Source organism: Dendrobates tinctorius, unplaced genomic scaffold (assembly GCF_039654945.1).
Source record: "Dendrobates tinctorius isolate UK_male_01 unplaced genomic scaffold, ASM3965494v1 ptg000154l, whole genome shotgun sequence".
Classification (NCBI taxonomy): domain Eukaryota; kingdom Metazoa; phylum Chordata; class Amphibia; order Anura; family Dendrobatidae; genus Dendrobates; species Dendrobates tinctorius.
In genome coordinates, this window is record NW_027361821.1 from 9893595 (window position 1) to 9917293 (window position 23699).

The following is a 23699-nucleotide window of genomic DNA, read 5'->3' on the forward strand; positions in this document are numbered from 1 at the left end:
ATATTTGTAACTTTAATCCTAAGTTTGAAACAGTGAACAAAGAATTTTGGAGTATCGAAAGCCTGCCACTGATCCTGTTCAAAGTCTGAACACCATAATCGGTTAGTTAAGATGTAACAAAGGCCTTATGTTATAATGTACTCAATATTTTTAGCAAGAAAAAAAGGAAAAATATGATTATCTATTAAGCTGATGTACCTGTCATACAAACATGACGAAAATCTGGATTTTTTTTTAAACATGTCCTTTTATATAAGGATTACCCTGTGTTAACAATGTAAAATGTGTGGAAGGTGGGTGTAATGTATTTGAGCAGATTTTTTTTCATGGAGAAAACTCTCTGTTGTCCATGTTTCATTCCCCAGATCCACTTGAGCTCTTACAGCTGGTATCCTGTAGAATTGTTTTGATGCTTTGGCTGCTTTCATAGTTCAGCACAAACATAAGGACCATTTCTCCGGATGAAAGGTAAATCAACAGCACAAAGCCTTTAGAAGCCAGGGACACATATACACCATATGCAGCAATTTCTGTCAGATATTTTTAGCTTTGTTAAGCTAAAGCACAGTTTATAAAACCATTGTGGCTCGTGTAGCTTTGTATTACAGCAAAAGATATCTCACCAAACATGAGGATTAAACATATATACAGTATATATATACAGTATATATATATATACACACACAGTACAGACCAAAAGTTTGGACACACCTTTTCATTCAAAGAGTTTTCTTTATTTTCATGACTATGAAAATTGTAGATTCAATCTGAAGGCATCAAAACTATGAATTAACACATGTGGAATTATATAATTAACAAAAAAGTGTGAAACAACTGAAAATACTGTATGTCTTTAAACCTAGCCCGAGCCCATTTCTTTGTAGCGCTTGATGGTTTTTGCCACTGCACTTGGGGACACTTTCAAAGTTTTCCCAATTTATCAGTCTGACTGACCTTCATTTCTTAAAGTAATGATGGCCACTCGTTTTTCTTTACTTAGAATTTGTATTATGGCAAGAAAAAAACAGCTAACAGTCTATTCAGTAGGACTATCAGCTGGGTATCCACCAGACTTCTATGCAACACAACTGATGGTCCCAACCTCATTTATAAGGCAAGAAATCCCACATATTAAACTTGACAGGGCACACCTGTGAAGTGAAAACCATTTCCGGTGACTACCTCTTGAAGCTCATCAAGAGAATGCCAAGAATGTGCAAAGCAGTAATCAAAGCAAAAGGTGGCTACTTTGAAGAACCTAGAATATAAGACATATTTTCAGTTGTTTCACACTTTTTTGTTAATTATATAATGCCACATGTGTTAATTCATAGTTTTGATGACTTCAGAGTGAATCTATAATTTTCATAGTCATGAAGATAAAGAAAACTCTTTGAAAGAGAAGGTGTGTCAAAACCTTTGGTCTGTACTGTATATATATATATATATGCAGAACATGAGAACTCAATGAATTTTCTGTTATCATTCCCCCTGTATTTTTGGGGGATGCAAAAATGTATCTAAACTTATATTTACTTACTTATACATTATCATTATTTTTTCAGCACTTAATAGACATCACCACTGTCCCTATTGGGGATCGCAGACAATCTAAATTCCCTATCTGTATTTTTTTAAAAAATGGGAGAACATGATAACTCTTTGCAGATGGTGGGATTTGATCCCACAACTCCAGCACATCAAAGCAATTGTACTTCATATACAGTAAATATATATGCACATTGTGGACACTGAACCACCATACCACACACACACATATATATATGTGTATATACACCATTCACATATATTTGCACTACTGTGTAAAAGTTTAGGGTCACTTAGAAATTTTCTTATTTTTGAAAGAAAAGCACAGTTTTTTTCCAATGAAACTGACATTAACTGATTCAGAAATACACTCTATACATTGTTAATGTGGTAAATGACTATTCTAGCTGCAAACGTCTGGTTTGTAATGCAGTAGGTTTATAGGTGTATAGGGGCCCATTTCCAACAACCATCACTCCAGTGTTCTTATGGTACTTTGTGTTTGCTAACTTTGTAAGAAGGCTAATGGATGGTTAGAATACCCATGAAAACCCTTGTGCAAGTATGTTAGCACAGCTGAAAACAGTTTGGCTCATTAGAGAAGCTATAAACCTGACCTTCCTTTGAGCTAGTTGAGAATCTGGAGCATTACATTTGTTGGTGCCATAAAACTCTCAAAATTGCCAGAAAATAAGAACTTTCATGTGAAATTCCACAGTCTATTCTTTTTCTTAGAAATGAAGGCTATTCCATGTGAGAAATTGCCAAGAAACTGAAGATTTCCTACAACAGTGTGTACTACTTGTTAGGGTCGGCGGAACGCACCAGATATAAATAATGGAAGGCGCGTTCGCCGCCCGGGGTCCACCGTGCGGTAGATGACAAGACCGCTGCTGGACAATGGCAGATACGCTAGAAGTGCGATACAGCGCTCGGGTTAACGTCACCCGAGAGCCTGAGAGCGGACTCTGTTTAGTCACAGAGACGCCAAAGTATGAACTTAGACGTAAAGGCTGAACCTGTTAGCTGCACAGGTCAGCCGGCGTGTGGCGTCGCAGCCGCGAACACCAAAAGCTGCTACTACTGCAGCGCGGCCGTAACTGAAGCCGCTAAGCGACGATGCCGGAGGAGCCGGGCACCGACGGACGCTAGTGTAGGTGAGGAAGGCTCAGTGGCGTGTAGCCTGCCACAATCTGGAGCTGACTAACCCAACATACTGTCACCATTCGTAATATCCGAGGGAAGGAGTTTCATAATAAGTCAGACACCAGTCCATGCATCCATCACCATACACACACAGCATAATATGCTACACTAGCGCATGGCCGAGCCGCCATGCAGGCTTTTTATAGCCATGCGCTTCCGGGACCTTCCAGTACTATAGGAAGGACCAATCAGATCCAACATAGGACCTTCACATGTGACCCCTGCTCTCCACTGAGAGGACAAGTTACGGGCATGCCCAGTCGCACGGCGCGAGGACTTAGCCTCTAGAGCAGTTCCCTGCAAAGCAGGTTGCGTTATCATTGCTGCACCAGAGGTGGCAGCAACATCCAGGCTCACAGAACGAGTCTGCGGGGAATGCCTGGTTCGCCGAGATTGCTGAGCAGGAGTCCGAGCGGTCGGAGGAGAATGGGAGACCGCAGGATGTCTGGCTCTGGATTCCCGCTGTGCAGTGCCAGGAATCCGACGCCTAACACTACCCCCCCCTAAGGCCCCCCCCCCTCTCTGAGCCTCACTGCGCTCAAAGGCCGCGATCAGGAGCGGTGCGTGAATATTTTCCACCGGCTCCCAGGTCCGAGCCTCGGGCCCATGACCCTTCCAGTCCACCAAATAAAATTTTTTGCCACGGACAAACCTGCGCCCCACGATGGCGTTAACCTCAAACTCATCAGACGATAAGTCTGATGACCCGGCAGATGACTCAGAAAACCGGACCATGTGAACTGGTTTGAGGAGGGACACATGGAACACGTCCGAAATGGCCAAATGTGGAGGTAGAGCCAGGCGGTAGACCACCGAGCTAAGTCGCTCGAGGACCTTGAATGGTCCAATGTATCGCGGTGCGAACTTGGGAGACTCAACCCGCAGTTTAATGTTTCGGGTGGAGAGCCATACCATGTCGCCAGGGGAGAAGCTTGGCGCAGGCCGCCGATGCATGTCGGCGGACGCCCTCATCCTTTCTTTAGATGCCCGGATAGCATCCTGAGTGCGATCCCAAATGTCCCGGGCCTCCACTGCCCAGTCTGCCACCCTGGAGTCAGTGGAGGACACTGGCATCGGGACAGGGACACGTGGATGTTGGCCATAGTTTAGGAGAAAGGGCGTCTGACCAGTGGAATCAGCCACAGCATTGTTTAGGGCAAATTCTGCCCAAGGTAGCAAGGATGCCCAGTCATCCTGCCTGGCAGAGACAAAATGTCGTAAATAGGTGACCAAGGTCTGATTGGCTCTCTCGACCAAGCCATTCGTCTCGGGATGGTAAGCGGAGGATAGATTTAGCTCGATGCTGAGTAAACTGCAGAGCTCCCTCCAAAACCGAGACGCAAACTGGGGACCACGGTCACTCACGATTTTGTCCGGCATGCCATGTAGACGGAATACGTGTTTAATGAACAAGGTGGCCAGACCTCGAGCGGAAGGCAGGCGTGCGAGTGGCACCAGATGCACCATTTTGGAAAAATGGTCGGTGACCACCCAGATGACCGTACTGCCACCAGACTTGGGCAGGCCAACTATGAAGTCCATGCCAACCATCTCCCATGGTCTATCCGCCACTGGCAGGGGAAACAACAGCCCCGCCGGCCTCTGTCTAGAGGATCTGTTCCGAGCACACGAAACACATGCCTGCACGTACTCCTTGACATCTCGAGCCATATGTGGCCACCAATATGACCTTGCCAGGAGTTCGGCGGTCCGTTTTTTACCAAAATGGCCACCCACTCTGGAGGCATGTGCCCAGGCGAGGACCTCCGGCCGTAGCTGAGGAGGCACCAAGGTCTTGCCCGGTGGTACCGACTCGAGCGCAACTGGAGCCACGGTCGTAAAACTCTCCGGCGGGAGAATTAACCGAGGCTCAGCCTCTCCCTCCTCCGCTGAGACCACTGAACGTGAGAGAGCATCCGCACGGACATTCTTCTCTCCAGAGAGGTAGTGGAGGGTGAAGCGGAATCGTGAGAAGAAGAGCGACCACCTGGCCTGACGGGAATTCAGGCGTTGGGCCGTCTGTAGATAGACCAGGTTTTTATGGTCCGTATATACCAGAAAGGGAAACCGGGCTCCCTCCAGGAGATGTCTCCATTCAGAAAAAGCCAACTTCATGGCTAGCAGCTCCCTGTCGCCGAAGGAGTAATTTTTCTCCGCCGGTGAGAAGGTCTTGGAATAGAAGAAGCAGGGGTGCTTCCGACCTTGAGCATCCTTTTGATAAAGGACTGCTCCTGCACCGACGGAAGAAGCGTCTACCTCAAGGATAAACGGCTTATCCACATCGGGACGATGTAATATGGGAGCGCCAGCAAAATGTGATTTTATAGCCGAGAAGGCCTTGGAGACATGTTCTGACCAAGCATTGGGGTTAGCTCCTTTCTTGGTGAGAGCAACCAAAGGAGCCACCAGTGTGGAAAAGTGTGGTATGAACTGGCGGTAGTAGTTCACGAACCCCAAAAAGCGCTGCACCGCTTTGAGGGAATGGGGTTCCTGCCAGTCCATTACCGCTTGTAGTTTGGCCGGATCCATGGCCAGCCCCTGGGCCGAGATGATATAGCCCAGGAACGGCAAGGACTCCTGCTCAAACTGGCACTTCTCCAGCTTGGCAAATAACGAGTTCGCCCGCAGACGGTCAAAGACCCTGCAGACGTCTCTCCGGTGGGTGGTCAAATCTGGCGAAAAGATGAGTATATCATCCAGATAGACCACCACCGAGGTAGAGAGCATGTCGCGGAAGACGTCGTTGACAAAATCTTGGAGGACAGCTGGGGCATTACAAAGGCCAAAGGGCATAACCAGGTATTCGTAATGGCCATCCCTGGTATTAAAAGCTGTCTTCCATTCGTCTCCTTCGCGAATGCGGATCAGGTTGTATGCACCCCGCAGATCTAGTTTAGTAAAGATCCGGGCCCCCCGCAACCTGTCAAATAACTCCGAGATCAACGGTAGGGGGTATTTGTTTTTAACCGTGATAGCATTGAGACCTCGGTAGTCGATGCAGGGGTGTAGCTCTCCGTTCTTCTTCTGTACGAAGAAGAATCCGGCACCAGCCGGTGACACCGATTTTCTGATGAAACCCCTAGCCAGGTTCTCCCGGATATACTGGGACATAGCCTCCGTCTCAGGGAGTGATAAAGGGTAAACACAGCCTCGGGGAGGCTCTGTGCCTGGCAGGAGATCAATCGGGCAATCATAGGAACGGTGCGGTGGGAGCGTCTCCGCAGACTTCTTAGAGAAGACGTCCGCGTAATGGTGGTAGGGTTTGGGGAGCGAGGAGAGATCCGCAGGCACTTCTGTGGAAGCCACCTGAACGCTGCCCCTCAGGCACCTTCCCTCACAGTCCTTGCCCCAGCCCAGTATCCTCCCTGAAGCCCAGTCAATATGCGGGGAGTGGCAACGAAGCCAGGGAACTCCGAGGAGCACCTGATCGATGCCATTGGGCATAATTAGCAGGGACAGAGTCTCCCGATGTGAGGGTGAAATAGAGAGTCCGAGTGGGGCTGTCTGATGGGTCACCTGAGATGGTAACGGTGCCCCATTTACCACTCTGATGGTCAGAGGTTGGGGGAGTATCACCAGAGGGATAGCGTGTCTCTGGGCAAAAGTCGAGGACATAAAGTTCCCCTCGGCCCCGGAATCCAGGGTGACCTCTGCCTCCCAGGAGGAGGACCCACTATCTAATGTACCCTGGAACACCGGTTTGGGTGAAAAGGGTCCCACCTTGGATTGACCACCACCTACGGCCACTGAACGTGGTCGTCCTTTCGGCCGCTGAGGGCATGTGCCAGCCGAGTGGCCCAACTGTCGGCACCGATAACAGCGCACAGAGGTTCGCATCGGACGCAACTTAGTGCCGGTGCGAGACACCTCCATAGGCTCAGAGGAGAGGTGCTCCTGTGCGGGAAATTTCAGCGGCTCAGTAAAGGTGGGAGCCAAATTAACCCTACGTTTGGATTGCGCTCGTTCCAACCCGCGCTCCGTGTAGCGGAGATCAATGCGGGTGGAAACGGCGATCAACTCCTCCAAACTGGTGGGAATCTCCCTAGTAGCTAGAGCATCTTTTACGTGCTCAGCCAGGCCTCTCCAAAACACCGGGACCAACACTTTGTCCGGCCACTCTAACTCGGAAGCCAGTGTCCGAAACTGGACAGCATGATGGCTAACCGAAAGTGACCCTTGTGTTAAAGATAACAGTTGGAGAGCCGTATTGTGGGTGACCCGTGGTCCCAAGAAGACTTGCTTCAGAGCCGCGAGGAACTGAGCAGCCCCCTGTACCATGGGATCACCACGTTCCCACAATGGCGTGGCCCACTGTAATGCCCGGCCAGACAACAGAGAGACAATAAATCCCACCTTAGCCCGCTCCGTAGGGAACCGTGCAGCCAGCATCTCCAGCTGGATGGAGCACTGACTAACGAATCCCCTACAGGAGGCACTATCACCCGAAAACTTATCGGGGAGCGGGAGGCGAGACATTGTCGGCAGGGGCAAAAGTGTGGGCGCACGTGAGACAGCCTCAGCGACTGTCTGAGCAGCAGCTAGCGCAGCATTCGCAGCTGAGTTGGTGCTCTCAATAGCCGCCAACCTGCTCTCCAGCTGCCGAATGTAGCGCTGCAGCTGCTGCACGTCTGCCATTGCCAGCCAGACCCTGGCGCTAGTGTAATGTTAGGGTCGGCGGAACGCACCAGATATAAATAATGGAAGGCGCGTTCGCCGCCCGGGGTCCACCGTGCGGTAGATGACAAGACCGCTGCTGGACAATGGCAGATACGCTAGAAGTGCGATACAGCGCTCGGGTTAACGTCACCCGAGAGCCTGAGAGCGGACTCTGTTTAGTCACAGAGACGCCAAAGTATGAACTTAGACGTAAAGGCTGAACCTGTTAGCTGCACAGGTCAGCCGGCGTGTGGCGTCGCAGCCGCGAACACCAAAAGCTGCTACTACTGCAGCGCGGCCGTAACTGAAGCCGCTAAGCGACGATGCCGGAGGAGCCGGGCACCGACGGACGCTAGTGTAGGTGAGGAAGGCTCAGTGGCGTGTAGCCTGCCACAATCTGGAGCTGACTAACCCAACATACTGTCACCATTCGTAATATCCGAGGGAAGGGGTTTCATAATAAGTCAGACACCAGTCCATGCATCCATCACCATACACACACAGCATAATATGCTACACTAGCGCATGGCCGAGCCGCCATGCAGGCTTTTTATAGCCATGCGCTTCCGGGACCTTCCAGTACTATAGGAAGGACCAATCAGATCCAACATAGGACCTTCACATGTGACCCCTGCTCTCCACTGAGAGGACAAGTTACGGGCATGCCCAGTCGCACGGCGTGAGGACTTAGCCTCTAGAGCAGTTCCCTGCAAAGCAGGTTGCGTTATCATTGCTGCACCAGAGGTGGCAGCAACATCCAGGCTCACAGAACGAGTCTGCGGGGAATGCCTGGTTCGCCGAGATTGCTGAGCAGGAGTCCGAGCGGTCGGAGGAGAATGGGAGACCGCAGGATGTCTGGCTCTGGATTCCCGCTGTGCAGTGCCAGGAATCCGACGCCTAACACTACTCTCTTCAGAGGAGAGCACAAACAGGCTCTAACCAGAATAGAAAAAGAAGTGGGAGGCACAACTGAGCAACAAGACAAGTATATTAGAGTCTGTAGTTTGAGAAATCGACTCCACACAGGTCCTCAATTGGCAGCTTCATTAAATAGTACATGAAAAATGCCAGTGTCAACATCTACAGTGAAGAGGCGACTCCAGAATTCTGACCTTCAGGGCAGAGTGGCACAGAAAAAGCCATATCTGAGACTAGCTAATAAAAGGAAAAGATTAATATGGGCAAAAGAACAGACATTGGACAGAGGAAGATTGGAAAAAAGTGTTATGGACAGACGGATCCAAGTTTGAGGTGTTTGGATCACACAGAAGAAAATATGCTGGAAAAGTGCCTGGCGCCATCTGTCAAGGATGGTGGAGGTAATATGATGGTCTGGGGTTGCTTTGGTGCTGGTAAAGTGGGAGATTTGTACAAGGTAAAAGAGATTTTGAATAAGGAAGGTTTCATTCCATTTTGCCATACACTGTGGACAGTGCTTGATTGGAGCCAATTTCATCCTACAACAGGACAATGACCCAAAGCACACCTCCAAATTAGGGGAGAAGCAGGCAGCTGGTATTCTATCTGTAATGAACTGGCCAGCGCAGTCACAAGATCTCAACCCCATTGAGCTGTTGTGGGAGCAGCTTGACCTTATGGTCTGCAAAAAGTGCCCATCAAACCAAACCAACTTGTGGGAGGGGCTTCTGGAAGCATGGGGTGAAATTTGTTCAGATTACCTCAGCAAATTAAATGCTAGAATGCCAAAGGTCTGCAATGCTGTAATTGCTGCAAAGAGAGCATTCTTTGACAAAAGCAAAGTTTGAAAGAGAAAATTATTATTTCAAATAAAAATCTTTTTTTTGAACCTTGTCAATGTCTGAACTAGATTTTAAATTCATTTGGCAACTCATTTGATTAATAAAAGTATGAGTTTTCATGGAAAACACAAAATTGTCTGGGTGACCCCAAAATTTGGAACAGCAGTGTATATATACAAAGCATTATATACAGTGAAGTTTGAAAAAGCACCCACTATCATCTATCATCTCTCATTTGCCTTTGCATCATCCCACAAGACTTACAAAATTTTTATAAGCCTTAAGTGGTCACTGTCATTTAAATAAACTTTGCATAAATCAATATTGCTGACAAATGTAAGAACCTTTGTGAAATACTTTACCAGAGAAATATACTACTTTCTCTATTTATCAGCCACTTCTTCCCCTCCCTGTCCTTAATTCATCATCCACTCAGAAAAAAATACCTCAACTTCATTAAGAGAAACTGCCAGCTCACTAAGGTATCAGGTTACTGCATTAACAAGCCTTGCTACATATGTTCCAGAGGAGCTTAAAAGTCTCCTCACCTTGCCATGTCAGGCTTGACATGACACTCTCCACAAGGAGAAATGTTACTCACTGATGTGACAGATACACTTTAACCCCTTACTGATGTCAGGCATAATTGTATGCCGATGTCGGACTCGCTCCCTTTGAAGTGAGCTCCAGCGCTGAGCCCACATCTTTCCCTGGACATGTCAGCTGTTTTGAGGTGATATGATCATTGCCTCTATGTAGCAGAGCCGTTCGGGTTGTGGCAGCTTCTAGTTTCCCATGGAGACTATTGAAGCATGCCAAAAATGCCTAAAGTAAAAAAGTTTTTAAAAATATAAAAAAAATAAAAGTTCAAATCACACCCCTTTCACCCCATTCATTATAAAACAATAATTGCATTAAAATAAAATAATGGGCAATCAAAAGATCATATCTGCACCAAAATGGTATCATTAAAAATGTCAGCTCAGCATGCAAAAATAAGCTCTCACCCAACCCGAGATCATGAAAAATGGAGATGCAATGGGTATCGGAATATGGTACAATTTTTTAATTTTTTGTAACAAAGATTAGAATTTTCTTTCACCACTTAGATAAAAAAGAACCTAGACATGTTTGGTGTTTATGAACTCGTAATGACTTGGAGAATAATAATGGCAGGTCAGTTTTAGCATTTTGTGAACCTAGTAAAAAAGCCAAACAAAAAACAAGTATGGGATTGCACTTTTTGTTTGCAATTTCACCGTGCTTGGAATTTTCTTCCCGTTTTCTAGTTCACGACATAGTAAAACCAATGGTGTCAGACCAAAAGTACAACTCATCCTGCAAAAAACAAGCCCTCACATGGCCAAAGTGACAGAAAAATAAAAAAGCTATGGCTCTGAGAAAAGGGTAGCAAAAACGAAAATGCAAAACCAAAAAAAGCTCCGGTCATGAAGGGGTTAATGAATAGAGATGAGCGAATTTGTTCGGATTATGATCAGACTCGAATATTGGTTTTGCAATATTCATTAAACATAGCTGAACATCTTTAGAGTCAATGGGAGTAACAATTACCGAAATTGTTTGGAACCGATCATAAGACAAATGTTCGGCACAAATAGTGTTTGGATATGGCCCGAATATGTCAAAATCAGATTTGGGGCCAAAATCTGAACAAATTCGCTCAACTCTATTAATGATTAAAATGGTACCAATTTATTTAATTGAATTTAAAATATACAACTCCTATTATTCTTTTCCTTCTTTGTTTACAGAGTGGCCCACCGAATATGTGGCTGTGCAGCAATAAAAATGGACTTCATGCTGGAAAAGAATTATGTTATTACCCCCAGGTTTCCACTAAAAGTATGCAATGGAGTCCAAGATATGAGACTGGAATTTTAAGAATGAGCCCCAGTGTCCTGGATGAGTTCTCACTGATGCCTCTACCTTGTGCCAGTCATTACACTGGTTGCCCATCCACTCCAGAATTCAGTAAAAACTTATTACTCTCACCCACAAAGCACTCCATGGCTCAGAACCACTCTACATCTCCTCCCTCGTCTCAGTCTACCACCCCACCCATGCCCCTCCGTTCTGCTAATTACCTGAGGTTACCACCCTCAATAATCAGAAACTCCCACTCCCGTCTCCAAAATTTTTGCCATACTGCACTAATTTTTTGGAATGCACTGCCCAGGTTAATTTGATTAATCCCCAATACCCACAGTTTTAATTGTGCCCTAAAAGCCCATTTCTTCAGACTGGCCCACCGCCTCAATACATTAATCTAACTATCCCTGTGTTGCCCATTAAAATTTTTTACCATAACCAGGTTCCTCGTGTCATATTCTCACACGCTTTATGCATTTAACAGCCCTCTGTGTCTGTACTGTTACATACTTAGGCTGATAACCGGTTCATGCAGCAACATGAACAACCCGATTCTTACACTATGAAACAACGAAAACATTTGTCACCATCCACCCTTCATGTCTCCCCTATTTCCTCATAGACTGTAAGCTTGCGAGCAGGGCCCTCATTCCTCTTGGTATCTGTTATAATCTATGTGATTATTGTTATGCTGTAATGTCTATTGTCTGTACAAGTCCCCTCTGAAATGTAAAGTGCTGCGGAATATGTCGGCGCTATAGAAATAAAATTATTATTATTATTCTCCTTGACATGTCTGCAAACAACTCTGACATGACTGCTTTTTTGAACAGTATTACAGACATAGTAAGTTAAAAAAATAAGATATAAAATTAAATATGTTTTACGCAGTACAACCCATCCTCTAGGGCTATGGCACATTATGGTTGCAGTAGCCCCAGTAGCTTTTGAGTTTCATATAAAAAAAGTTGCATTTACACTAAAGTAAAGTGCTTAAATAAATGTTAAAATCCAAAATACAATTTACATACAACATACAGCAACATGTGCTTCTTACCCGACTGATGTCCATTCCTGAGTCACAGCTTAGAGGTTGTGTTGAGGTCAATCCATTGAGACCTATGACTGTTGAAATGATGCCTCGATCATCAATTTTCCGAATCATGGTGCCATCAACAAAGTAAATGAAGCCATGTGCATCTACAGTAATACCTGTTGGTGAAAATCAGAATTAGTCCGGGCAATCACAAGCAAAATTACGAAAAGGCCACAAGAATGGGACTTCAGTGCATTCAGTAGGTTTATTCTGAAAAACGGACTATAAACTAAATAATGTGGGAGAGCGAATATGGAGTTGAACATTTTATGAAGAACCTGTGATTAGGAGAAATAACATGCCACATGGTACAGAAACTATTAATAGTATATAGCTCAGTAATACAGCATATAATAGAGATTGGAATGCATTTCCTTTAGAATAGTTTATATGGAATCTGATAGAAGCAACATTTGTATAAAGACGCTTACAGAATTACAGCATAGCCCATCAAGTGCAATGGGCATAGTATTATGTCTCACTAATATGCTATAATATAGGCAGTATATGTCCAAATGCATGAGTCAACAAAACTACCACTGCAAATATCGGTAAACTCAGAAAAGTAACAAAGCAATAAACTTAACCCCTTCATGACATATGATATACATGGAAGTCACATGTCAGGTGTGGGTATATAGAAAGGGCTCTGGAGCTAAGCTAGTTTCATACAGATCAGGTGCTGGCTGTGTTATATAGTTGTCACCTACCTCTAACTGTAGCGATTGAAACTGTTAACCACTAAAATTCGCTGCAAATCTCTCAGAATGACACTTAAGGGGGGGTTGTCCGCTATAGTGCCCATTGCCCGATTAAGTAGTATATTTCACATACAAGAAAAACAGACAGAGTTTCATCAGTGATTTTCTTAAAGTGTCATCTGAGTTTCATCAGTTTTTCTCATATGTAAAAAAAAGTTTCTCCACCTACTCTTATTAACAGTTCATAAAAATGAGACCAATTTTTTTCATGGAACTATAAACTTACAATGCAAATTTTTTTCCGACATTTGGATCAATATCGGACATGTCTCTATGATTTTTCATGGATTGCTTGGTCAGCGATAAAATCAAAAATATATTAACATCCCCTATTTTAGGTAGGAGTGCTATCTGTTAAAAACATGGATAGAACTTCTACGCAAATAACTTATGCCTGAATGAGCCCTAACATTGGGTCGTACAAGCTTCGCTAAGTGAGAACCTCATCTTTGTTAATCTGACATAACAAGCTCCACTGTATCTGCATCTAAGTAATGTCCAATCGTTTCAAAGAGAAAGCCATAATAAATGTTAGTTATCCCTATGCAACTACAGTCTTCAATCTAGGGGCATGTGTGCACAAAAATTTAAGGAACTTTTTTGAGAAAAAAACATAAAAAAATTGCTTAAAAATCTTTGAAAGACTCTTTCTATTCATATCTGTTGTAAAAACAGCTTTAGCATATGTGCCCACAACATCTTTTTCATGCAGGTAAACCCAACAAGTTTATCAAAAGGAAGAACAATCTTTTTAAGCATTATTGTGGGGTTTTCCTGGGTGCTTTTTTGCCATTTTTGAATTCTTTGATTTTTTCAAGCATTTTTTCAGCATTTTTGCAGCTTTTTTTATTGAAGTTTCCTGTCATTATTTTTTTCAATAATGAAGAAAACGCTAGCAAATTTCAAGAAGTGGCAAAATGCTCAAGAATTGGTCCATGCATATTCTGGGATCTTTTGAACCTTCCGATTGACTTTTATTATAAAATATAGAGTATCTACAGAGTTGAAAATCCCCGCAGAATGGTCTGGTCAATGCTTTTAACCTTTTTGGCATCTGTGGAAAGCTGAAGCAGTTAAAAGTTGCTCAAAAGACTGAACATATGAACAGCAAATTGTTTTTTTTACATAGAAATGCAGATGTTCATTCTTTTGACTACTTAGTTATCACTTTTACAGGAGGTTTTTGAAGCGGAATCCACCTGTAAAAGACTTTGTATGCACGTACTCTTACTTTTCAATGTCAGTGTATTAAGCATTTTTATTTCACTTTGGTTTTGTAAAACCTTGTGGAAAAAAGAGTGCATGTCACTTCTTTGATGGAATCTGCTCCAAACTATGCACTGTCCAATCCAAAGGCTACAGGTGTTAGGCTCCAGGATTCTCCCTCTGCACAGGAGGATTCCCAAGCCATGTCTTCTCCTGCGGTCTCCCATTCAGTCTTGGCAACAGCAGATCCTGCTCAGCAGAGACGTCGGTCTCAGCGTATTGCTCAGACCCGTGCTGTGCGAATGATTGCTGCTGCCTCTGAAAGGTCAGCTGTAGCAATCAACAGCAAACAGCAGCGAGCAGTCATTCCTGAGACTAAGTCCGGGTTTCCCTCTACTGAGCATGCTCATGAGGTGGCAGCCTCTCATTGGTGGTCGCCGGTCAGCTCCTCAAGTGAGTCTGGATTGGTCCACTAGCAAGGTCCTGGCAGACTGGGATCTATAAAAGGACCTCACAGCCGCACAGCCGTGCGATAGTATAGACCATGTGGTGTGTGTTGTATGCACGTATGATTGTCTCTGGTGACTGACTCATTATGAAACACCTACCCTTGGTATGCTTGTGTTTTTCAGCCCTGCCAGCTAGTGCCTAGGCTGAATGTGCAGGTAGGAGGCAGAGTCAGGGACTAGCATCAGCGCCAAGTAGTGGCATCGCTTGTGCGACACCGTGTGCATTGTTGGTCCAGAAGAAGGGCCCTTATTCACACAGATGTCAACTTTGACACATGATAAGGTTATTAATACTAGACAGTGTAGGACCACCCCGACCACAGAGTCACCTTGTCGATGGTGGGACGGCTTTCATGCTATGTTTGATCAAATACAGTATTACTAAGAACTCTGTATGATTTAAATGCACTTTTGTGTTTTACTTATTTAATTATAGCAGGGTTTTTTCATTTTGCCTTTTGTAGGTTTTGTATCTTGATAAAATGTAACATTATAGGTGGCAGAAATAAAATAACTTTTGCTAAAGAAATAAATGTTGGAAGGCAAAGCAGAGTGACAACTGCTGTCAGACATGACTTGGCATCTTTCTCCAACATCTGCCAATTCAAACACTGGCATTTCAGTGACTGACTATGAGACCAAGATTGGAAAAATATCCCATGACATGCCAAGATTTCAAAGTGATGGAAGCTTTGACAAGCGACTAATTAGCTGCCCTCTAACTCATGGCATGGTCCTGATAAGGTGGTGGCAGAATACCTGGCTGAGAAATGGTTGCATACTGTGATTTTGGACAGTACATTTCGTATTACAAATATTATTTACATTGACATAATTCTCTCACCGGTTACTTTCCAATAAAATCAGTTCTGAAACTTACATTTCTCCTATAGAGACTCAATTGGTTTCGTATTTGTGAATTCCTATTGGTTTCTTGCATATTATAATCATACATGTTGGAATCATAATTTTCACTTAAAGGAATGGCTTTTTTATGGCCAAGTACCTACTCAAAGCAGATAATCTAAATAGGCAAAGCTGCTATGTGAACCATGATGCAGTGTTAGATTCAGCAGCAATATCTGACGTCATATCAAAAAAGATGGATATTACTTTAGTAGAGTACATTGATTTTCATTAAATCATAAAAGTGTTGACAGGTCAGAAGATATTGATGACCCTCAATGTCTGTGAAACTATCTATTTAATCCTGGTGACCTCAAGTAAATTGGATTTATCCATCCAGTAACATCACCACATATACTTTAAAACAGTTTTTTTCAAGTGTAAACATTATTTTCACTGCTAAATGGGGACCAGTGGGCTCACCGAAGGAAATCATTTTAGAATCCCACATCCATCTATACAGAATGTTTATAGGCCACTTTTACTTGTATCATAAACTTTGATTCATTGCCCCAAAATCAAACTTTATCTAGTGGACCATTGACTCCTGTTATTTTCCCAGAACCTGAATCCTTCAGAAGATCATCTTGTTCTCTGGTCAGTCGGTCAGACGTTTTTTAAAGAGCTTAAACATCAGAAAATTAACGGTAACTTTTACTGCGATTGCTGCTTTTTAACCCCTCAAATGCTACTGTCAATCACTTTTAGTGGCGTTAAACCCATGATTCTGTCTGAGCGCCTATTCCTGGCTCCCATCAGCTGCCCCGTAAAGTGAACGCAAGGTGCTGATGAGTTGCCATGTCAGACTCCTATTTCTGCCATGTTGGTACTTCTATTATGGACAAACAGAGGCTGAGCTTTATAGGAGACTGTAATTTAATATCTAATATATAAAGCTCAAGTGTGTGTATGTATGTATGTATGTATGTATGTCCGGGATTGGCAACCGCACCGTTGCAGCTACAGCCACAAAATTTGGCACAGTCACACATCTGGACCCCGAGAGTGTCCTAGGCTATGTTGTGAGGCGAAATTTTAACCCCACGCATTCCAATTCACCAAACAATTTTGCCCCTATCTACATAATGGGGAAAAAGGGTGTGTGTATCAAGCCCCGCCCCTCATTATAATGTCATGATGGTTGCCATGGCAACGCTGATGTCATCATAGGTTGCAAGCCCTGCCGCTCATTATGATGTCATAATGGTTGACTATGGGATGGAGGATGTGTGTATGGGCACTGGACTATGGGATGGAGGATATGTATGATGGGTATATGGGCACGGGACTATGGGATGGAGGATGCGTGATGGGTATATGGGCACTGGACTATGGGATGGAGGATATGTATGACGGGTATATGGGCACGGGACTATGGGATGGCAGATATGTATGATGGGTATATGGGCGCTCGACTATGGGATGGCGAATATGTATGATGGGTATATGGGCATGGGACTATGGAATGGAGGATGTGTGATGGGTATATGGGCATTGGACTATGGGATGGAGGATGTGTGATGGGTATATGGGCACTCGACTATGGGATGGAGGATGTGTGATGGGTATATGGGCACTCGACTATGGGATGGAGGATAAATATAATTTGCTATAACTAACCACAGTTAGTTACTATGCCCAGGCAGCGCGGGGCTCTTCACCTAGTATATATATAAAATAAATAACCGCCAAACAGCCATGTAGCAAATGTTAATTGAATGGGAATGGTCTGGTCTCTCCGTGACTTGCAAAGAAAACTTCCTTTAATTACATCTCTGGAGATCTAGAGAGTGTCAGTAAGTTTGTAATTCATTTGTATAAGTAAGTGAGTGTCGTTCTTACATTTAAGAAGTAATTATCAAATTAAATGGGTTATTAATTGACAAAACAGGATGTAATTGAATCTCTCATTGACTTTACAATCACATTCCCCTTTTACATATACAGTATGTTTAGCTGTCCACATTGATCCGGCTTCTCCTCAGCTCAGAGTTGTCTCTAATATGGTTAAACCTGACAAATACTATTTGTTCTAGAGAAAAGGATGTCACATATGTGAACCGTATGTCTGACATACTACTAACAAATTGCTCCACCTACAAATTAACATGACTTCGGGATGTGTGACTATATAGGCCCATACTTAAATAAATCCAAAAATAAAAGCTCCACAATGCGGGACGTTGGATGTAATGGACACATCAAAGCCATTTTTCTCATAAATCAAACCATAATATGTAACATTAAAAAACATGAATTATATATCAAAATGCATTGTGAGAATCATGTGGGAATAGTGGATGAGGGCAGGTATATCTCGCCCAGATTCCTTTCCTATGTGGCCTAGTCTGGTCAGTATCGCACCTGGTTACTAATGAATAATGGGAGGCGGATATAAAAGGATGCCAGGTGGTTGTGTGAGTGTCTCAGCCTGGGAACACAGAGAGCCTGTCTGTGTGAGAGACACACGTGCGTGGAAGCAGTGCCCACTGCAACTGTGGTTTGGCTGGACGGGAGAAGCCCGCCAGTTGGTAGTTAGGTTGTCCATTGTTTAGTTAGTGCCGGACAGGCAAGGATTTGTTTTATGTTTTATTTCCTTTTGCATTGCTTTCACCGTTAATAAACCTGACCCAGGGTCAGTTACACCCGAATCCCAGCTCTGCGCCTGAGTTTCATGCTGAATGCACGTGACCTTTGACCCCAGCAAAGGCGATCCCGGAGTGTTTTATCACATTGTGGTGGAGAACGCGGGCATCACGTTGCAAGCATGAGCATGGAGGACGTGGTGAAAGCACTGGTACAGTCCACTGCCGTCCAGCAAGAAGCTAATCGGGTGATGATGGCCCAGCTGAAGGAGTTGGTGGACATGACAGTTACCGATCGTTCGCTTCTCCAGCAGGTGGCGCAGCGCTTGGCAAGCTTACCTGATGTTAACCTGGAAGCAGAGTCGAGAGTGATTCACGTGAGTCCATACTGGCAGAAAATGACGACCGAAGATGACGTCGAGGCATACCTGACTACGTTTGAATGGACGGCGTTGCGAGAAAAATGGCCGAAGGCAAGATGGGCCGGCCTGATTGCCCCGTTTCTTTCCGGTGAGGCCCAAAAGGCTTATTATGACTTAGAGCCTGAAGCTGCGCAGGACTTTGACAAACTGAAAGCCGAGATCTTGGCCCGGCTGGGTGTGACGACCGCTGTCCGTGCACAGAGAGTGCATCAATGGACTTATCAGCCGGATAAACCACCGCGGTCACAGATGTTCGACCTGATCCACGTGACGAAGAAGTGGCTACAACCCGAGGTGCTGACAGCGCCAGAGATAATCCAGAGAGTCGTCATGGACAAGTACTTGAGAGCTCTACCGCCAGCCCTGAGGAAGTGGGTAAGCCATGGAAATCCTACGACGGCAGATCAACTGGTGGATCTGGTTGAACGTTACTCCGTGGCGGAAGGACTCCGAGACGACGCTACCCCACCTCGTTCTTCATCATCTCCACGTGGAACTGGTAAGACTGTTCCAGGGAGTAGGGGAGATGGAAAAATCCCTAAGACAGTGGGGGAGGAAAACGGGACTGCCCACACTGCGAGGCCGAGAGTAACGAACTATGGTCTAAGCAAGGGGCCCGTTAGGTGTTTCCGCTGCCAAGAGATGGGACATATTGCTGCGAACTGTCCGGTCACTACTGAACCCATGCAGTGCGACGTCACAGACTCTAAAAACCGCATGTCTATGGTTGCACGGGTAGTGAGTGTGAATGCCGGTCAAAAGGATGTGGAAAAACACTTGTGTGGTTTAACTGTTGATGGCAAAAATGTGGTGGCATTGTTAGACTCGGGAAGTGTGGTGACTCTGGTGAAGGCCAGTCTGGTGTCAGCCCCGACTGGACCATCAGACAAATTTTCTGTAACCTGTGTGCATGGAGACACCTGTTCGTACCTCACCACGGTCATATGCATTACAACTTCCTATGGGTCTGTGCAACATAAAGTGGGACTCGTCCTGGCGTTATTGCATGATGTTATCCTGGGCCGGGATTTTCCCCACTTCTGGCAATTGTGGGAGAATCAGTTGATGCCTTCGGGTAATAGTGTACATGATTCTTCTCCCAGGGCGCGTGTGGGTCCCGAACCCCTGGAAGAGGTCTCCCCGGAAGACTCTGGGGAAGAGTCTGCGGGAAATGACCTGCAGTTCCCGTTTTCAGTCATGGCGGGTGATACAAAGGAGACCGGGGAAGAGGAGGAGGCCGACAGCCGTCCACCTCCCCGTTTGCCGGATTTAGAAGTACAGAAAGATGACTTCCAAAGCGAGCAAATAAAGGATCCTACCCTTTCTCAGGCTAGGACAAATGTAAAAGTGATAAATGGGGTACCCGTAGAACCTGGCTCTAGGCTGGCATATCCTTACATGGTTCTGGAGAATGATTTACTCTATCAGATAGAGAAAAAGGGGGAAGATACGGTGCAACTATTAGTCGTGCCAAAACCCTACCGGCGGCAGGTGCTGGACCTGGCCCACGGACATGTGATGGGAGGTCACCTGGGAGTCCAGAAAACCACCGAAAGGATATTACACTGTTTTGTTTGGCCAGGCATGCATCACGATATTCGTGTATATTGTGAGTCTTGTCCTGACTGCCAAGCCTCTGCACCTAAGCCCCGGTTCTGTAGCCCTTTGGTACCCCTACCTATTATTGAAGTCCCGTTTGAGAGGATTGGGATGGATTTAGTTGGGCCCCTTCCACGGTCTGCACGTGGACACCAACATATCCTGGTCATCTTGGATTATGCCACTCGTTACCCGGAGGCCATCCCTTTGCGTAACACGGCCACCAAGACGATTGCCAAGGAACTGGTGCATGTGTTTAGTCGGGTCGGTATACCAAAACAGATACTCACCGACCAGGGGACCCCCTTTATGTCCAGGGTAATGAAGGAGCTCTGCCAATTGTTACAAATCGAACCGTTACGCACATCTGTGTATCACCCTCAAACAGACGGGTTGGTCGAACGGTTCAATAAAACTCTGAAGCAGATGCTGAGAAAGGTGATAGACAAGGATGGGAAGAACTGGGACTATTTACTTCCGTATTTGCTTTTTGCCATCAGGGAAGTACCCCAGTCTTCTACGGGATTCTCGCCTTTCGAGTTATTGTATGCCCGACGTCCTCGCGGACTGTTAGACGTTGCAAAAGAAACCTGGGAGGGTCAGGTCACACCGTTTAAAACGGTGATAGATCACGTCACACAAATGCAGGACCGTATTGCGGCTGTTATGCCTATAGTCAAAGAACACATGATGCAGGCTCAAGGAGCCCAAAAAAGAATCTATGATAGGGGCGCCAAGATCCGTACGTTTGCAACCGGAGATAGGGTGTTGATCCTGGTCCCCACGGTGGACAGTAAGTTCCTGGCAAAGTGGCAGGGCCCCTTTGAGATTAAGGAAAGAGTTGGTGAAGTAAACTACAAAGTATACCAGGCAGGTAAATGGAAACCTGAACAGATTTATCATGTAAATCTAATAAAACCCTGGAAAGATCGGTCTGCCTTGTCAGCGGAGCTGGCCCGTCCTGTCTGCTCGCATACCGTACCGGAGGTACGGGTTGCAGAGACTCTCTCGGAGCGGCAAAAGACTGAGGTCAGGCAGTTTCTACTTCACAACCAAAAGTTTTTCTCAGAAAAACCAGGGCAGACTACGCTAATGAAACATGACATTGTAACGGAACCTGGTGTCACAGTTCACGTAAAGCCCTACCGAATCCCGGAAGCGCGCCGTGAAGCCGTTTCCCGAGAAGTGAAGGCAATGTTAGAGTTAGGTGTCTTTGAGGAATCGCACAGTGCTTGGTCCAGCCCGATTGTGCTAATTCCTAAACCGGACGGCACCATCCGGTTCTGCAATGACTTCAGGAAACTGAATGCGGTCTCAAAATTTGATGCCTACCCTATGCCCCGGGTCGACGAGTTAATAGATCGGTTAGGAAAAGCCCGGTATATTACGACCCTAGATCTAAGAAAGGGGTATTGGCAGATCCCTCTGGCTGAGGCTGCCAGAGAAAAGACGGCATTTGCTACGCCAGAAGGTCTATTTCAGTATGTGTATATGCCGTTTGGACTGCACGGAGCACCGGCGACCTTCCAGAGACTGATGGATCGAGTCCTGAGGCCACATAGGCGGTACGCTTCGGCCTATTTGGATGACATTGTCATTTACAGCTTGGACTGGGAGACTCATCTCCAGAAAGTACAAGCTGTGATTGATGACCTGTGGGAGGCAGGTCTAACCGCGAACCCCAAGAAATGTCACATCGGGCTAGAAGAAGCCCGGTATTTGGGGTATGTAATTGGGAGGGGTGTTGTTAAACCCCAGGTTGATAAGATTCAGGCGGTTCAGGACTGGCCACAACCTGTCAACAAGAAGCAGGTGCAAGCCTTCCTGGGGATCGCCGGCTATTATCGCCGGTTCATACCCAATTTTGCAGCCACCGCTACCCCCCTGACGGATCTTACAAAAGGGAAAGACTCCGTCATGATTAAATGGAGTTTAGCGGCTGGAGAAGCCTTCCATAGCCTAAAACGGGCACTTTGCTCTCAGCCCGTACTGGTGACTCCGGACTTCTGCAGCGAGTTTGTGGTACAAACAGATGCCTCTGATACCGGTATCGGGGCCGTACTCTCACAAGTGAGGGACAGAGTGGAACACCCAGTCCTCTATCTCAGCAGGAAGCTGAATAAACACGAGCAAAGGTATGCAGTTGTAGAAAAAGAGTGCCTCGCCATTAAGTGGGCTCTAGAGGCCCTCAAATATTACCTGGTGGGCCGAAAGTTCAGGCTGATCACTGACCATGCCCCTCTCAAGTGGATGCACTTGAACAAGGAACGGAATAGCCGGGTGACCCGGTGGTTCCTTGCCCTGCAGGCCTACACTTTTACGGTGGAGCACCGCCCAGGGGTACAGATGGGAAATGCAGATGCCCTGTCCCGAGTGCACTGTTTGGCGGGTGTCATTGCTCGATCGGAGTGGTCTGAGCAGAGGGGGGGATATGTGAGAATCATGTGGGAATAGTGGATGAGGGCAGGTATATCTCACCCAGATTCCTTTCCTATGTGGCCTAGTCTGGTCAGTATCGCACCTGGTTACTAATGAATAATGGGAGGTGGATATAAAAGGATGCCAGGTGGTTGTGTGAGTGTCTCAGCCTGGGAACACAGAGAGCCTGTCTGTGTGAGAGACACACGTGAGTGGAAGCAGTGCCCACTGCAACTGTGGTTTGGCTGGACGGGAGAAGCCCGCCAGTTGGTAGTTAGGTTGTCCATTGTTTAGTTAGTGCCGGACAGGCAAGGATTTGTTTTATGTTTTATTTCCTTTTGCATTGCTTTCACCATTAATAAACCTGACCCAGGGTCAGTTACACCCGAATCCCAGCTCTGCGCCTGAGTTTCATGCTGAATGCACATGACCTTTGACCCCAGCAAAGGCGATCCCGGAGTGTTTTATCACAGCATACATAGTATACTCAATAGCAAGGAAGGGGGAATTGAAGAGTCAGACCATCTTTTTTTAACCACAACATAAAGCTCCACCACACCGCTCCCAGTCACACCACACCGGCTCAAGGGCACCTGGCTGAGTGTTATCCATACCAAAATATCCTGCTGAGACCTAGCCCAGTAAGGACCTGTTTACAATTTTTTAATAACCTTTAAACCCAGAGGAGTCACCCATCCTGACACTGGGCTCCCCGCATCCTTTTGTGCAATCAACCTCTTTCAAAACCCCCTTCTTTTTTGGCAACTGCTATGACAAATTAATCAAACTGTCAAATAATAATCCTGTTAAGTGGGAGGGTGGGATGTTCTGGGTACAAAAGCCATAGCTGAAGAACAGACATCTCATTAGTGACCCCTCCTTTTATACCATCTATATGGAATCCTCCTCCCAACCAATCCGGTTAGTCTAAAAACATTCTGTCCTATTACTCCTCCCTCCAAAATTCCCACTCAAACTACACTTCCCCTTTTAACCACTCAGTATTATGTCATGGGGCCTTCCCTTGAACCCCAGGGGTGTATAGTCTGAGCCATTGCTTTACAGTAACTTATTTCATTTTATGAAGAAAATACGAGTTTCCTTATTCACAATGATAAAAGGTAATCTGTGATATAC

General features: G+C 45.6%; 1 protein-coding gene across 8 annotated transcripts in view; it reads right to left on the minus strand.

The window, feature by feature from the left end:
- Positions 1–23699, minus strand: part of TENM1 (teneurin transmembrane protein 1) — a 1357925-nt gene that overhangs the window by 124562 nt on the left and 1209664 nt on the right. For all 8 annotated transcript variants that reach the window (XM_073547613.1, XM_073547619.1, XM_073547618.1 and 5 more), the window contains one exon: positions 12118–12272. In XM_073547613.1, the coding sequence (XP_073403714.1) occupies positions 12118–12272 (155 nt within the window). The remainder of the gene's footprint in view (positions 1–12117; positions 12273–23699) is intronic.